We start from the raw sequence: 18,213 nt of genomic DNA, 5'->3' as shown, positions 1-18,213 counted from the left end.
ACAAGATTAGGAAGTTGAGTACTTTTCTTACAGATCAGCAGGTTTGTATTGGTACTTGCAGAATCTGTAAAGGGATAAAACATGGGGATATATGTATGTAATGAATAGGGAGATTTCCTGTGCAAAGTCCTGTGCAGCCTAACAATGGCTTCCCTCTCCAAGAAAACATACAATCAACAATAAAATAATGATAAAATTTATCACAGCAAAAAAGAGTTAGAAGATTGTTAGGTTTTTTTGCTGTTTGTGTTGCCATAAGGAGGATTTCCTCTAGGGTTCGGGTAAAGGAAGGATAGAGAATAGATCAGCAGAAAAACAGCAATATAAACCTTTAGAAAAGGAGAAAAGGTAAATTGATGAGCTGGTTAGGTTCAAATGATTGTCTTTTATAATCAGTTAAATTCCAACTCGTTCTGGGGGGTTACAGGACCTTCCCTTCCTCTGGGTTTTCATGTCCAGAATTAATACATAAGGGGTGTATTGTATTGCTGCTTACACTTTTCACAATGAAAGGCTATAGCAGCTACACATTCCACTACTTCCTTTCCTGAAAGAAGGGGATTTTCTTACCCCTAAAAGTTTTGGTTTTCAACTGCTAATAAAAACTGATCATTTTTACCTAATCTCCCCATCTACTTGTCATTTTGGTGCTCACTTTTTTCCCAAGGTCCCTCAGTGAATTGGTAACTTCTATATAGACACCCCAGTCCAATTATTTGTAATTATTAAACATGCAAGAAAGACAAAAATATGCCCACATTATGTAACTAAACAAAAACTTGGGCTTCAGTATGGGCCCCATTCTTTTCATCCACTAGTGGGGCATGCAAGATGTTCCCCAATCCATTTATGCAAACCCTAAAGTTATAACACATTCTAATGTTTTATATAAAAAGAGTAAAAATATTCACATACCATGGAGGCTTCACTTTAATCTGACCTTTACTCTGCCCTGTATACATCTCCTCTCCTTCCAATATCGAAGTCCTGGCAGAGGAACACTCTGATATCTTCCTGTTTGTTTATACACAAGTGACAATGCAGGCAATGCAATTATATGTTTCTAACAGCTGTAGCCAGGTACAGCCACAAACTTCCTCATTTCTTTGTGTTAATCATTAAAGGTAATATTCATTCTGATCACAGCCTACAAATTCAGCTATCTTCACTCAATCCAATGTAGCGCAGATTACATAGGATGCAATAAAACTATCACTACTGTGCACAGATTACACAACCATTTTATGTTTGTAAATACTAACTTCATAGTTTGTGACAATCAAGGTGTAATTTTTAAACTTTTACTTTAGCAGTTGCTCCTAATGAAGCTGTATAAAGCAATGGCGAGTTGGCTTTTGTTGCCTTTTGAAGATGAAATGCAGTAAAAAGTGGAAAGACACTTATCGTCAGTGCCAGAATATGATTTAGTATGGGTTGTTGAGTCTTTGAGAAAAATGTATAATTTCCTCTCTTAAGTGGAACTTCTCTTATTTTCCCTCTTTGGTCTGTTATTTATACCATAAGAGTGATATGTTATAGCTACTTAATAGCTGCAAAACCCCTGTTGATCACATCAGAAAATTTCCAATTAATGAACTGTATTCAAATAAATGCCCTAGATCAGGGGTCGGCAAACTTTTATGGCCACTAGGCCATTACAGAGATGGGCGGGAGCACACTAAATCGGACTTTGAGTCACGCCCTAATGGCTCCGCCCACCAACAGGGAACGCCCCCTGAAGTGAAATCCCTCCCCTCGGTATGCATTGCGGAGGAGAGGGAATTCCCTTCAGGGAGCGTTCCCTATTTACCGCAGCCGCGGATGTATCAACGCCAGCCGCGATAAATAGAGGAGCCACAGCAAGGAGCCGGCTCCAGAGCCATGGGTTGAAGGCCGTCATTAGGCCGGATCGGCGAGGGGGGTGTTAGGCCGGAACGAACTACCGGTTCGGCCGTATCTGGCCTAAAGACCGGAGTTTGCCGACCCCTGTCTGAGATGATTATCCTATCTCTCTCCCACCTCTCTGCCTGCTCCATGCACTCAATGTTTCATGGAAGTAATTTTGGAAAAAGACTGACAGAAAACAGCCACTGCTGTCCTCTCTTTTGGAAAATATTTACCTTTCTGTGTAATCATTGTCATAGATGTACTCTTCAATCAAAAAAACCTTTCCATGAAGGGTTGGTCTTGCAGACTTGCAATTTGGACAATTCCCTGAACAGCTTTTACATTTTGCAGTAATGGCAGGCTGGTCTGATTATTACGATCTTGTTCTATCACATTTGATTGTCAGTGTTTGTTGCACTATGGCTAAATATTGTAGTCACAGCACAGTGCGTATTCTGTAGTTTAATAGTATCAACATATTGGTCAAGATTTTTTACTAGGCTGCAGGAGGCAAACCGATGCTTGTCGAATGATTGCAATAAAAAAAATATATAAATATCTCTTTTTTATTGCATATCTAAAATTTTTCAATGAAAAATATTTTATTAGTTTGCTTATATTAAACTAAACTCATTATTATAACCTAAATTGCCATATAACAATAAACATTTAAGAAACTAGGGATTAGAGGTAATTAATATTAGTTAATGGGTGTCTGCTATATTTATCTTAACAATATATAATCAAAAATGACTTCTTTAGTTAAAAACTCATCATATATGTTCACTGGTGTATTATTAGTTTGAAAAAGGGAAAAAAAATTAAAAATTCAAAAAACTTCCAGGATTTCCAACACTGAAAAATACAGGTTATAGAAGTATAAAGCTTCCTAGATAATTGCAGACATGTTTACTTGCAATTCTTCATATTTGTGTGAACTGTATGTTGGATATTAACGAGTCTGTCAAAGATATCTCACTTTCCTTAGCAACAAATAAGAATTGATGAAGTTTTTAGGCTTATCAGTTTCTGTCTGTTTATACTTATTATTTGCATTGTGAATTTATTCGGCTGTTGAAGGGTATTTTTAAATTACTGGGATGATTTACTACAGCCATAGAAGCAGTTAACATAAAAAGTGAAAAAGTGAAAAATGTTTGTTGTTCACTTTTCAAAGTGAATGTTAGTAAGTGTTGTAGATTAAAGTTGTGTCTCAGTTAGGACAGGTACGCATCCTAAAATGGACCTGAACACCAGATTCTTTACTTTATATAAGTGTAGATAATCCATTTAAATAAAGAAAAACGTTGTTCTTTTTTTTCTTGATTACACTTTATTTTTTTTATTAAATAGGGGAGAGCCCTCCCTTTCTGTCTTTCCTAGCACAGCAGTAGAAAATGAAAAGAAAGCCAAGAGCCTCCTGGGACACCTACATCCAGGGGTGTAGTCATAAAAAAGATGAGGGGGCAAGGTGCTATCCATGACATGCCCGCCCCACTACACTCCTGCCTATGTGTCACTCAAAGGGGAATAAACTTCCCCTAGAGTGACGTCATGATACCAGAATGTTCAGAGAGACAGCCAGCCCACCACCCTGAGCCTGCAATTCAATACGGGAGACATGGTCGGCAGGGCTCTGGCCAGTTCGCCTTGGCCGGGGTCCTTTTCCTGACTCCACGGAGGGGGACTGGCTACAGCCGCGGACCACCAAAGAATTCTTTGTAAAAAAAGAGTGGGCATGCGAAAAGAGTGAGGGCACAGCTTTCCCACCTGTGCTCGTCCCACTACACCCCTGTTTACATTACTTATCTCACGGGGCTTTGGGCTGCAATTTTTGTACATGCCCAAGATCAGGCATGCGCGGAAGGGGCTTTTCCCGCATGTTTACATTTACAGTAGGAAACTTTACCCGATCTTGCATCTGTGCAGTGTGAGAATGGGTGGCATAAGCAGAAGTCGAAGGAAAAAGATGGTATTGCCTGGAGGTTAGTCCATGATGGGGCAAAGGAGGAATCTGGGACGGCGCAAGACTGAATCAAAGCAAGCTCTGGAGGGATTGTAAAGGTAAGTGTTTTTTTTTTATTACAATAAAAGTCCTTGGAGCTTTTTGTTCTGGAGTTTTAATAGAAAAAACTCCTGCTCTTCCATACACTTCTTGGTTCACTCACAAACCTTTGGTCAGTGAGGCTGCCCATCACAGCGATAGACTAATAGGAAATTGTAAAAAACAGAAATTGTCCAAAGTGTCAAAATTTTCTTTTTAGAACATCTTAGGACGGATTTTCCCACCACATGCTTCTACTTTGTATTCAATAAATCTACATCCGGGTGCATCAAGATATATTTTATCAAAACAAATTCCACCACAAACTGTAAGTACTTTAAAAAAATCTACTATGAACATTTACTGATAAGAAGTATATGATTTGATTTGATAAATTATGTTTTCATACTTTTTTTGCACAGTTGGAGTTCGCTGTGTTCTGCCATTGACCAGAAGTGTGGATGAGTGTAAAAGCTATACTCCAACTGTGTTTTTATTTGTATTTCATTTCAGAATTATAGATTCTAGTTTAGACTCATGACTTTCACGGCCACACAGTATTCATTATCTAAAATTGCCACCAATTCAACCAAACAGTGTGAATGATTATTTACCATTCCATCTTATGTGGTTATTACATTTTATGAGCATTATAAAGCTAGCATTTTTTTCAATAGCAATTTGTATAAACTCTATTTATTTAGAAATGTCATCCAATTGTATTACTCAAATAACAGCCACAAGTTATGAGAGATAAAATGTATTCTTTGATGTAAACTTAGAATTTATATATAGTTCTGCTATAATGGAATTTTCTGTTTGGCCCAGAAGTGATTCTTGAGTTACAGGTGGTGTCTGCTGGACAGAATTACCCTCAAGTCACTGTCTGTTGGGAATTCAATTGGACAAGTATTCTCAAACAAGGTTCTATGGGTTCCTCTAAAGGTTGGTGGGGGTTCCTAGAGCAATGAGCAGTTTGTGTCACTCAGGTTTAGTGACACCAATGATCTTTTTGGTTATCTGTAAGGGTTGCAATTCTTCTCCCTTCTCCCATTCTCCTCCAATAGGGATGAGCGAGAATGCCTCTGACATTCTGAAAATTTCCCCGAACTTCTGAAGGGTCTGCGAAAATTTGGTGAACCGATTTCACGAATTCCATTGAAGTGCAGGTTCCCACATTGATAAGTACACCCCAGGGAGTGTGGAAACCTACAGTCACAGCTGATTGGAGGCACAGGAGTTCCCACAGTCACCGGGCTGTACTTATCATTGATAAGTTTAGCCTGGGGAGCGTGTGAATCTGCGGTCACAGCTGATTGGAGGCACTCAAGTGCTTCCAATCAGCTGTGACTGCAGCCAAACTCCAGATGAACTCTCAATGGAGATCATCTGAGTTTGTCGAGAACACGACCTTGTGGCGAATCACAAGGCCATTCTGGTTTACATGTTCTCGTGAGATTAAAATTAAAAATTTCGCTCGCTCATCCCTACTGGTAAACAATGTGGGAGGCATTTTTCATCTGTGGATATACTTATTATAGCAGGGGTTCCATGAAATCTGAAAGGTATTTTAACGTTTCCTCATTTTCAAATGGACTCCCACATGTTAAAAGGTTGAGAAAGGTTGCATTAGAGACAACTTGCTAATTTTGTTTAAACCTACCTTGAAGTTTCACATCTCTGTTTGCAGCAAAGGCCTAACACCTCGTTTTTCTTCTTTCAATGTAAAAATAAAAAATGAAAGTTCCTTTACCCAATTTCCCTTTGGAAACTGGACCTAATTCATATGTTTCATTTAAATGAGTTTCGCTACTTGGAGGCTCCTTAATCTTCTCTTCCATAGCTATAAATGCAGGTCACCATCAGACAGGGACAAGGGCTTCGCCAGGTAGTGAGCCTGAACGACTTTGCAGTGCCAGAACTTTTAGATATAGGGGAGGAAGGCCCATGAAGTTTACCTAGTAAAGGGCCTAGAAATTTCAGATAGAGGTCCTGTAAAGTTTAGATCAGACACCTTATTCTTAAATTAAAATACCATAGGAGATTAAAAATTACTTGAGACTACTTTCTAGATTTTAGCTTTACGTGTGCATTAATAACTGACCAGATTCAGGGCAGTAAATCATGTCAATATATTTATTATTGGGTTTTTTTTCTTTAACATCCTTTCATTGCTCATTGTTTTCTCTTGTGTGTTTACAGGACCACATTGCTTTTTCAGAGTAAAAAGTTCCATGGATATATATTATAAAGATATAAAGATGCTGAATAAATTGAGGTTCTAAAGGGTAAAGAAAAATTGCATGCAGAAGCAGAGTCAAGCACTGCCTGCTGGACATTTACTAAGTTCACTGATAGTTAAAGTAGATAAAGGATTCAGCATATGTTTTACCATTCAAAGTACAGTAAAGGGAAACATCACAAACCTTTTACAGTTTATTGCTATAATCATTGCCTGCAAACTTTCCAATTAACATTTGAGTTGAAGATTTCACAAAGCATTATTTTTGCATTAACACACATCTAGTACCTTGAGGGTTCCAGAAATCACTACAATACACGCTAAGTGCCGTCAAGCTGCATTTTTATAGTGTGATATGTAACATGGGTGCGGTTTGGGGTTCAGCTTGGGTAACAAATTACGGAGTATCATTTATTTAATCCTTTTCTACAAGTTAGTTTGAGATTGGGTGGTCAGCATGGATAATTTGCCCAAAATACAAATTAGTATCTTTTTTTTTAGTAGATTATAATATAGGCATTGCAGAAAATCGTCTGAAAAGGCCATGGCCATAGACTGCTAACATTTGGTTATTTGTAGATGGTATCTTTATATTAGCTTTGTGATATTTTACACATTTATACAATACATGGCACATGTACAATACAGGTATTTATAAAGATAATCACACAAGAGGTTATAACAAATCATAATAAATTGCATCTGACTTACGGTTGGTAAAGAATTTTGAATTTATTCAGATCATATTCTGTCATGTTCTATAAAAAGACAAACAGAAAGCAAAAATTTACTGTGCAAAATTTGTACTCTTAAATAAATAATCCTTAAAGAAAGTCAACACCACATGAAAGCTATATATATATATATATATATATATATATATATTACCAGAAACACATTCATATCTTAATATAAAGACACACTCCAGTTAATAATAAAAAATAAATACAATGCAGCTATATCTACTCTTTTTTGTGTTCTATTTTCATGAAACATTACTTTATCAGCATAGATGTAAGAAGTCTGATGAAGCAGATGTGAAATGCATCACTTTAATAAGCTGCCGCAAATCACGTGCTAGTTACCTTATTCTTTTTCATGAAAATATAAAGTACCTTCCTTTTGAAAAAGTTATAAACTATGTTTTGTTTATCTTTTTTTAAAAATAAACTTTGTCCCACCCACTGGAGCATGCTTGTTTTCTGCCACGGCATGCAAACATTGCTGCTGTCTTTGTCCATTTTTGTCACTTTTAAATGTTGTGAGGTATGAAGCCATACTGAAACTGTTGACTTCTCTCAGCAGCCTCCCCCAAATGTAGCCACAATTATGAAGATTAGACAGAAACAAATAAAAACAAAAGTTGTCACGATCTTAATGAGCTGCCCTAAGCAGTGGCCCACAAATACCAAATATTGTATATACAATACCCTACAAAGGGTTAACAAGTATAAAATCTTAGCATTATGTCACTTTTTCCATTGCTGACCTATAACAAAGCCGGTTCCGTGTTTTACACTCAGAACTGGTTGTACAGAACCCACATATGACAAAGGATCATCAGAAATTTGCATAGTATGTAGGGAAAAATATGCAAACAAACTTATGTGATGCTCTGAAAGATCCTGAAAGAGCTGGCTATTGTCTTATTGTGCTCTTCTATTTTTTTTTTGTTATTTACTGTTTATGTTTTTGAAAACATTTGTAGGCTTTATAATTGTGACCACTGAAATGTTGTTCTTAAAATGACAATACAAGTCTTCCAGTGTCTGCTGTGCGCTGTCCCTGGCTACAATGCTGCAGAATTTTGTAAATGAATCTTCTATTCTGTCTGCAGGCGATTGTCTGATCTATACATCATCGGCTCGGTTAAAGGGATAACTGCAGCTGGGATACAAATCATCAGTATACAGATTACATTCTGGCTATGTGCATTCTCTGTGTTTGATCACTAATTGAAGCAGGATTGACGACTTTTTTGAAGGCATTGCTTTCAATAATGGGCAGCTGATGTCTAGGAAATATTATTAATAAACAGGATTTTTATAGCACCAACATATTATGCAGCGCTGTACAATAAATAGAGGTGACATGACAGACAGATACAGAAAATGACACAGGAGGAGGAGAGAACCCTGCCCTGAAGAGCTTACAATCTACGAGGGACTATCGTTCCATTAGCCAAGCCTGACCATAGAGTTAATATTCATAAAACTATCAGGTTCTGGCAAACTAGAAATCTTTCTTCAATGTCCAATAGATGTGGGTCGCCTTTTACAAACTCTCCAAGCTGCTTCATTAGTTCATTATTCAATTACTTCTTTTAGACTGAATCTTACGTTTTGTTCCCATGTGTGTATTTAATGGAAATGTGGCAGTTGCTAAAACTGTTCTATTTCCTAAATAGATGGCCATATATAAAGCAATTTTAAGGTTGTATAATATTAAAGAAAAGAGTGAAAAAAATCAACTTACACTGAAATAATAAGTTTTCTCATGGTGCCTATGGACAGTTATATTTTTCTATGGTTGGACTTTGCTGTGAAATCCATTTGAAATGCACATTCACAGCCAATAACTATTCACAGTTCCTTATCAGGGATTGTATTGTGGTGCACAGATGTACAGAGCATTGCAGAAAAAAAGTGATGTGTACGTTTTTGCAACCTGTAAGTATATAATTTTTATTATATATATATAAATTTTCAGCATACCGCAAGCACCCCATTGCTACACATTTGCTATAGTATAATTGTATGAAAAGCTTTACCCTTGTCATAATTAATTTAATGAAAAGGCATTCACACTCACTACTTTTATATCATAATAACCGGTGAGCCCTCCACAAAGGTCCTTGTCTGGGCACTTCTTGTTACACCATGACAACATTCTGTGCATATCTCAAAAATTGCCCTGCTACCCTGCCCCAAGGGTTTCTGATAGAGGCAACAAGTGGTCATTTCAACACACATTTCTTAAGCATTTGTCCATTTTCATCAGGAAATGAGAAATTGTCACAAATCTGTTTCTAGGGTGTATGGATTGTGTGCATGAAGATTAAACATGGCTGCTAAAGGGTTTCAAGATATCAACAGCACTGAACTGTTGCAAAAAGGGGCACAAAGGGTGAAAAAACTATTTGATTTATAAAATGACAACTGTTTATGACACACAGTGCCTCAGGACATTAACAGTCATTATTTAAGGTTTACAGCTACTTTTATTAAATACCTGCTATATCTCCTATACAAAAAGAGTCAAGGTCACCAATGGAAAAAGAATATGTGAAATCCAATGATTCCTGGTTCTTATCCAGAGTAAGGGACATAGTCGCCGGACAGTGTGATTCAGGGTTTCTGAATGAGTTCTGGTTCAGAAGGAGTTCTGGTTTATATTTAAAGTTTTGTAGCACATCTGTTCCCTGTAGGGATGCAGCACTTTTTTTTTCAAATAAGAATACTAAACCTTTAAAATTTGGGAACATTATCATTAGCGGTACAAATGGCAAAATTAGAAAGTGAAACCTTTGTGCAATAATGCAATATTTATGGCTGTACAAAAGCTGAATATTTGGAAATGTTCTTACATAATAGGAAGAGAATTGTACGTACTAATGTCATATGAGTTTATGGCACCAGCTGCCTACCCCAGGGAGACAAAGCTCGAGGCTCCTTGTACAAAACTACAAATGCTCCAATGATCATATTCAAAGAACAGCAGATGGGATACAAACTTTAATTAATCTCAGGTGGCTTTTTTATGTTTGTTAACAAAGATGTAAAAATTCCACTCGGCGGCTAAAATAATGCGTACAATGGCAAAGTTCCTAGACATATTTTCTCGGGTACAGGTCTGACAGCTGTAATTAAAATTTATAGACTGCTTATGATACATTGTGGCAACTCAGCAGTTTCAAAGTTACACGATAGTCCTTGTGGCATGGACTTGGTTGTTTGTCTTCATTTTTAGGTTGGTACATTAATCGTGTAGCTTTTCTCCTTAATTGAAGGTTTCAGAGGTTGCATAATTACATTGCATTTTAGAAGTATTGGATTGTCAACAATGAAATGTGATTAAGAATTATAGCGGCGTGCTTTCCTCTTATCTAAATGGATGTTATAATAAACATAATAAACAAGCTACACAACCTACATATAATACACTGCTGCTTCGGAATATATGAGAGGGCTACATCGATCAAACCATGGTAAAGTGTCCTCTAGACACAACTCGTGTAAAATTATAGGCACTAGGATAGGTTTTGTAATAGACATTTAAACAAGCACTGTACTTTGTCTTATGCCATTGATAGTCAACTAGATGTAGTGGTAACCTTACAACCTTTGTCATTTGATAGTGCTCAGGTCTAAAGGTTGGCGGCCAAAAAACTGCCTAATGAGAAGCCTGGTGACTGGCGGCCCAAGAACTGGAGACTAGTGGCCCAAAGCTGCAAAATAGGAAGCCAAGAGATTGGAAACCCAAGAACCCAGCAATGGGAAGCCTAGAGATTGATTGTTTATGAACTGCAAAATGGGATTGGCAGGTCAAGAACTGCACAAAGGAGACCTAGATACTGGCACCCCAAGAACTGCATAATGAGAGACCTAGGGACTGGTGTCCCAATAGCTGTATAATAATAAGCCTAGAGATTGGCAAACCATAATAAGAAAAAGAAAGCACTAGATGTACTGTGTCAGCTGCGATAGTGACTTTTACAAAGACACAGCTCTTTTAAGGACAGTCACTGGTTGTAGGGTGAGTCTAATCAATACTAAACTTCTGATTGAAATACTGGCTTGTCAATATTAAAAAAGAAATGAAGGTTTATAACAACCATTTCATTAGTCACACCTACCACATCCCAAATATTACTAGACATCTGACAATCAAGGGATTTTCATGGCAGAAAACTATTTACAAGCAAAGGTATAAAAAAGTGTCCATCATACTCAGCTCTAAGGAAATTGTGTGAAGATTTTGAAACTAAAGATGAAGCTGAATCTAAGGGGGTTTTAACAGTTTTAGCTCCTGAAATTGTTAATAATGTTTAAAACCTGATTTTATCAGATTGACAAATTTGATTGAACTTGGGTTGTCCAACAAACCTGGAATGGATTTTCTTAAAATAATTTGCTATTATAATGTTTTATCCTGGACTGGATCCATTCCAAATCCACCCAGGATTACCCACTATAATCTATTTACTGCAGTCTTGGAGAGATATAAGTAATTCAGGCCCATTGCCAAATTCTGACCCTACCATCCAAATGTTGCAGCAGAAATTTGGACTCATCAGACCAGGCAACTTGGACAGGTTTACGTTGATTTTGCAGCATTTTAAGCGATCTAGTGCTAATATTTTGCAATTGTTCATCTCTGTTAATGAAACATGATTACAACACTGATCTAGGGACCAACAATCTTTGCCAAAGAATTTCTACAAGAAAGCCACCTGCCAATGGTGGGGGAAAGTGCACGATTTCTTTTTTAGAACAGTACACCTTGTCACGCGGCTCACAAGATGATGGATGTTTTAAGAATTTGTGGTCTAAGTGCGTAGACTTTCCCCCCACAGATCATCCTCCATCGGACTTGTTTTGAAGCTCTAAAAAAATTAAAAGGGTGTGTGCATGGGGGGAGAGATTTTCAAATGGTAGCAATACAGCGTGTTGGACTTTGGAGTGAATATGCTAAAAAGCAATCTTCCCAATAATGAAAAATGTATAGAGAGCAATAAAGAAAGAGGTCTGAGGCTCACTGATTAGTGTAAAAAATTATTTATGTATTTTTACATATTTGATCAATACATACATACAGTAAACAAAAAAAGGTATTTTACCTAGGTCCTATTAACATTTCATAATGTCGTGTAAACTCTGAAACATTTTGTAAAACGCTTTGGAGTTTACACGACATGATACAGTCATTTTGAATTCACTTATGATTAGAAGCATCTATGTATAGCAGAGGTCAGGCCTTTAGGCCAGATAAGGCCTAGCCGGTAATTTGATCCGGCCTAACTCCCCTGGCCGATCCGGCCTAATGCTGGCTGGCAACCTGCGGCAGAGCCGGAACAAACTACCAGAGCCGCATGTGGCTCTTGAGCCCCGTGTAGTGGCTCCCTTCCCTATTTACTGCAGCTAGCATTAACGCTTCCACCGCTGGGGTAAATAGGGAACATCCCCTCTCCTCATTGCGGAGGAGGAGGGTTTCTCTTCAGGGGTGTTCCTGGTGGGGGGAGGAGCCATTAGGGCCGGACTCGAGAGAGAGTCCGGCCTAGTGCGCTCCTGCCCACCCCTGAAATAACCTAGTGGCCAAAAAAGATTGCTGACCTCTGATGTATAGTATGAAACACCGAAGTCCCATGAAATCTTACCAGGACCTAGGTAAAATACCTGTGTTTGTTTAAATGTAAAAATACATATTTAAAAATAATGTAAAAATACATAATGTAAAAATACATAATTCATTTTTCACACTTATCACTGGACCTCAAACCTCTTTCTTTATTGCTCTCTTACATTTTTCGTTAATTTACATGGGGTGGCTCCAAAGATAAACAATTAGAAGTGAGGAGGAAAGTTTTTTTGAATATTCTTCTCAATAACCACCACAGTAATATAGTGCACTAAGGCCATGGAATTATTATGCATATTACCATACATATTATGGTAATTATTGTGAGGGGCTTTCTCAGACCTAAAGGTTATTTCAATGGATCTTTCATAATAAAATACAGAAAAAATGCTATAGGTCCCTTTTTGGTTCTAGAGTCTAGCATTTCTTGCAGAATTAGTAGTTAGATTCAACCTGTTGTGATTTTAGTGCAGTTAGATTTATATAATATAATATATATATATAATCAATAGTTTTGTATATCTACTAGTGACATAATTGTAGCCTTTGTCCTTTCCTAGCTAATAATGAAGGTACAAAAATTGCACAGCACTGACATCTAGTGGGGAAAATGAAATATGTGCAGACTTCATTCTTGATTTTGATGAATTATATATTTTCATACTTATTTGTTGTAATATGCAGATATAAATACCCAGATATCTCATTTTATTTTTTGTGCTTCCACATAACTATTTAGGCAAGTCACATAACAAAGTCTGTAAATCTTAGATTGTGGAGTTGTTAAAGTTTTGCATAACGTTTAATCTCTGACTTGGTCTGGAATCTTCAGTAAAGAAGTAACTGTATCCTTAAACACAACATTTTTTTGTTTGTTTCTTTTTTTGCTTTGGATAACCATACCTTTGGAGACCCTGGCACTTTGGTTGGGTGCTAGAAAACAGGTATTTTGTCTTAAATCTGCAATCTCATATACTCATGGAGTGTTATATCGGAAGATTATGACCTTTTGGGGGGGCTAGGTACCCAATGTGCGTGATTACCAACACCCGCCTTCACCACCTTGCTTTAGATGGTTACTATAGCTGTACTTTTCTGTTTGCCTGGTTCCTGTAATTCTTAGTATGAAGCATCATGTGACTTTCACCTCTTTCTCTTATGGTGAAATAGTCAGTGGCTGAGCAATCGGTCACAAAGCTTTACCTTTGTCAGCGTTAAACTGGGGAGAAGGAATTTTCAGAGTGCCTGGAAAAAAGAAGCAGCTGGGGATTGCAGACAACATAGACTCACTGGAATTCTCCTTTCTAATACTGGGTTAGACCTATTTTGACTTTAGAATTGCTGGAAACAATCCTCTGGGATTTTAGTCCATTGGCATTTGCCGCACATTTGTCAGCTGTATATCCATGATGTGAATCTATCACTCTACCACATCCCAACAGCACTGTATTGGATTAAATCTGCTGACTGCGGAGGCAATTTGAGCTCTGTGTACTTATTGTCATGTTCAGTTCATGAAAAGTTTGGGATGATTAGAGCTTTGTGACATGGTGTCTTATTCTGCTGGAAGAAGCCATGAGAAGATGGGTATACTGAGACCATAAAGGTACGGACATGGTCAGAGACGATGTTAAACTTGGCTATGGCGTTTTATGAAGGCCAAGAAAATATCCCCCCCACACATTACACCATGAACAGCTTGAATTTTTGATACAAGGATACAATGATTTCATGTTGTTGATGCCAAACTCCAATCCTACTGTTCAGAAATGAGACTCAGATCAGGCAATGTTTTACCAATATTTTCTTGCCCAGTTTTGGTGAGCCCGTACAAACGGTAGCGTCAGGTGCCTGTTCTTAGCTGAAAGGAATGGCACTCACTGTGGTCTACTGCTTCTGTAGCCAATCTGTTTCAAAGTTCGAGGTCTAGCAAGACATTTTCATACAGAGAACTGCCAGTTACTGGATAATTGGCCTTTTTCAGACCATTCTCTGTAAACCCTAGAGGTGACTGTGGATAAAAATTCCAGCAGATTATGAGTTTCTGAAATACTCAGACCAGTGCACCGGGAACTTACAACCATGCCAAGTTCAAAGTCAGGTAAATTATCTTTCTTCCCCATTCCGATGTTCAGTTTGAACTTTAGCAGGTCACCTTGACAATGTCTACATTACGTTGCTGCCATGTGATCGGCTGATTTGATATTTGCATTACCTGTAAGTAGGAGTAGTGACATATGCACGCAACCTGGCTAAAGTAACCAAAGGATAACCATAGATTATCAATCATTCAAATAATTTGCATGACTGTAGCTATATGTGATTGGAATTGGTCCCTATTACAACTACAACGATCAGAAGATAACTAAACAGGTGATGAAAGTTTAGTCAGTTCACAACTTCAATCTGTAGATGAACATCTCAGCATGATAGCATCACTTATTAGTAACATTCTACTAGATACTTTAGATCAGGGGTGTCAAACTCTGGCCTGTGGGCCAAATCTTGCCCTCTAGGTCCTTTTTTTTTTATTTGCCCCCCCCCCCAAACAATTCAGAAAATGAACTACATCTGGCCCGCCCGCGTTACCACCTCACATCATCATTTTCAATACATGCAATACATAGACATTATTCCTGTACACCCATCATGTGACACAAAGCCTAGGCAATGATCACATGGTGCCTGACTACCAGGGGAATTGTGTTTGTTTCAATCCATTAGGGACTGCATAGTGTAATATTTAGTGTCAGACAAACTTGTGATGTGAGAGGATGAACAACACAGCATAAATAGACAGAAAATAGTCTTTTAAACCATGAAGTGTGTGTAGAGGGGTTTGTTTTTGTTAGTTATGGATAAAGTAGTACACTTCCTCAACTTTTTTATTATATTTACAAGTTTGGTCCTGACTTGGTCTAAGTTTTTAATTTCGGCCCTCTGTGTATTTGGCTTTAGTTCACTTTTTTAGTTTTACTTAAATAGTATCATCCTGCATTGTCTACACTTCCAAGACTAGGGATATATTTTCATATATTGTACTGAAATAGTTGAAATATATGTCTTTGTAATTTTTGGAGTTGTGTTATGGAGAAGTGGTTAGCACATCTCCTTCTACAAACCTAAAATAAAGAAGTTTAGAATTTAGTTGAAAGTAATGACATGTATATAGCCTTTGCTGTGGCTTAAAGTACTATAGTGGAGGACAGTTGGGTTTCCTTTTGGTCTACCTCAGTCATAAGCTGACTGATTAATCTTCTGAATGTAGAGGACCTTGTGTGTGTCTCCTGCAGTACCAAAGGGTTGCACAATGAGTGCCAAAAGGAATGCAGGTAGGACACCCACCTGTCAATGGGCTGTAGGTTAGTGCACATCATTGTCAGCCTTATTTTGAGAGCAAATCTGCTAACTCAGAGTTTCTTATCCTTGTTTTTGGTACCCTTTTAAAAATCAAAAAGCAAAAATAAAAGCCATATTGGCCTGTACTGAAAAGAGAGAGATGCACATAAGCAGGACATTTACAAAACAGTACAAGCTGGCCCTGGGAAAAGAAGTGTGGCTACTGTATATTTGCAAATAGATTGAAGCTAATCTGCTGTCACACCTGGTAAGTGTGGTCTCTGACCTGTCAGACATCATAACTATGTGACATATATAGCAATGCACAGACAGCAGGCTTCTCCACAGAACGCCCCCACTTCTTTCAATTTACAGCAATACGTCAGAAGCCTGGACATTGCCTCTACAAGGCAGGGGAAGACTAGTGTGTGCACCAAAAAGAAAAAGAGGAACAGGCGCCACTCCGCTCTGTTTGGATATAGGTGCACATGGGTTGCTGGTATATAAAACAGTACAAGGACGGTCCCCAACACATTTCAAGCTAGCCAGAAAAATATACAAGTTGTTTCAAGTACAGAGTTTTATTTTTGTGCAAATACATGTAAAAGCCATATTGCTGTGTCTAAAACAAAATGCCCCTTGAAAGTCCCCTACACCCCTTTAAAGATCTTTACAGCCTGTCTGCCTGTCTGTCTCTGTCTGTCTGTCTATCTATCTATCTATCTATCTACCTATTTGTACAGCGCTGTGGTATATGTCAGAGGTATATTTGCATGTGTGTATGTGTTGCTCAGTGACAGTGTGCCTTTTGCTTATATTTTTACATAATTTTTGGCCTGTAATAATGCCTTCGAGAAAACGTCTGTCTGTCTGTCTATCTATCTATCTGTCTGTCTATCTATCTAATTATCTATCTATCTAGCTACAGAAAAAAAAAATTAAATAAAGCTATAGTGATTTTTTTGTCTACGGTGTTGTTTAATTTTTTTGCCTTTTATTGGACTCGGCCAATTGCCTTACATTTTCTCTAAGGCATTATTACAGGACAGAAATTTGTAAAAGAGTCCAACAAAAAGTATGTAAAAATATCAGCAGATATCAGCAAAAAGGCACACTGTCACTGAGAAATACATACATACATGCAAATATACTTCTGACATATACCACAGCACTGTACAAAGATCAGCGGTGCAGACGATGCGTTTCCGAGTGATGGTGGAACATAGCAAGTTTGGTTGAAATGTTTCCATGCGTTTCCTAGTGATGACATACACACATACATACTTACATCCAAATATAACTCTGACATATACCACAGTGCTGTACAAAGATGACTGGTGCACTCACATGAGTCTCAGCCATATGTATGGCAAGTTTGGTTGGAAAGTCTCCATGCATTTTTGAGTGATGGTGGAACATACACACACACACCCACAAATACTTACACACATACATACATCCCATTTTATTTATATATATATATATATATATATATATATATATATATTTTTATATATATTTATTTAGCTCTGACATATACCATAGTGCTGTACAATGATACTCTGAGCTAGACCTATCAGTCTCTGTACAGAGGATCCGACTCTCTAATGTCCCCCCACATTCACACTCTATTATACATTTATATATCTCTGACATATACCACAGCGCTGTACAAAGATCAGCTGTGTCATATGTCTATCAAGTTTGGTTTAAATGTCTCCATGCGTTTCCAAGTAATGGTGGAACATAGCAAGTTTGGTTGAAATGTCTCCATGCGTTTCCGAGTGATGGTGGAACATAGCAAGTTTGGTTGAAATGTCATGCGTTTTCTACTGATCACCAAATATAGCTCTAACATATACCATAGTGCTGTACAATGAAACACTGAGCTAGACCCATCTGTCTCTGTACAGAAGAGCTGTCTCTAAGGTAAAGAAGAAAAATAAATTGGATTAGGTTCTTTAAATAATATTAGGGTATACCAAGTTTGCCAAGGTAAGTCATCCTGCAGTCACACATAGCTGCTGTTTGCTTCTCATTCAGCAGCATTGGCATCTCCCATGGTAGCATGGCACCAGGGCCCAGTATGCACCACGCCAGGCACCAGGGGCGGAGGGACACTGACACTGAATGGCGGGCTAAGGTGAGCCAGAGGAGGCAGAAAGAGGTTAGTGCTAAACACATAATAAGTACCTCCTTATCATACCCTGAGGAAGCTATATCAGGTAAACGTGACAAACTGTGGTCTTGACCCTTTCTGAGTATTAGCCTATTAAACTGAAATGCAATAAACCGCAGCAATGTTTTGTTTTTCACACACAAGCCATATCTAAGATCACAGGTG

General features: G+C 37.8%; 1 protein-coding gene across 1 annotated transcript in view; it reads right to left on the bottom strand.

Moving 5' to 3' along the window:
- BLNK (B cell linker) overlaps window positions 1-18,213 on the bottom strand; it is a 107,561-nt gene that overhangs the window by 63,626 nt on the left and 25,722 nt on the right. Inside the window, exon 3 of the mRNA XM_072424866.1 lies at window positions 6,885-6,931. Coding sequence (XP_072280967.1) covers window positions 6,885-6,931 — 47 coding nt within the window. The remainder of the gene's footprint in view (window positions 1-6,884; window positions 6,932-18,213) is intronic.

This window comes from Pyxicephalus adspersus, chromosome 10 (assembly GCF_032062135.1).
Source record: "Pyxicephalus adspersus chromosome 10, UCB_Pads_2.0, whole genome shotgun sequence".
NCBI classification, from domain to species: domain Eukaryota; kingdom Metazoa; phylum Chordata; class Amphibia; order Anura; family Pyxicephalidae; genus Pyxicephalus; species Pyxicephalus adspersus.
This window is presented reverse-complemented; position numbering and strand designations above follow the sequence as displayed.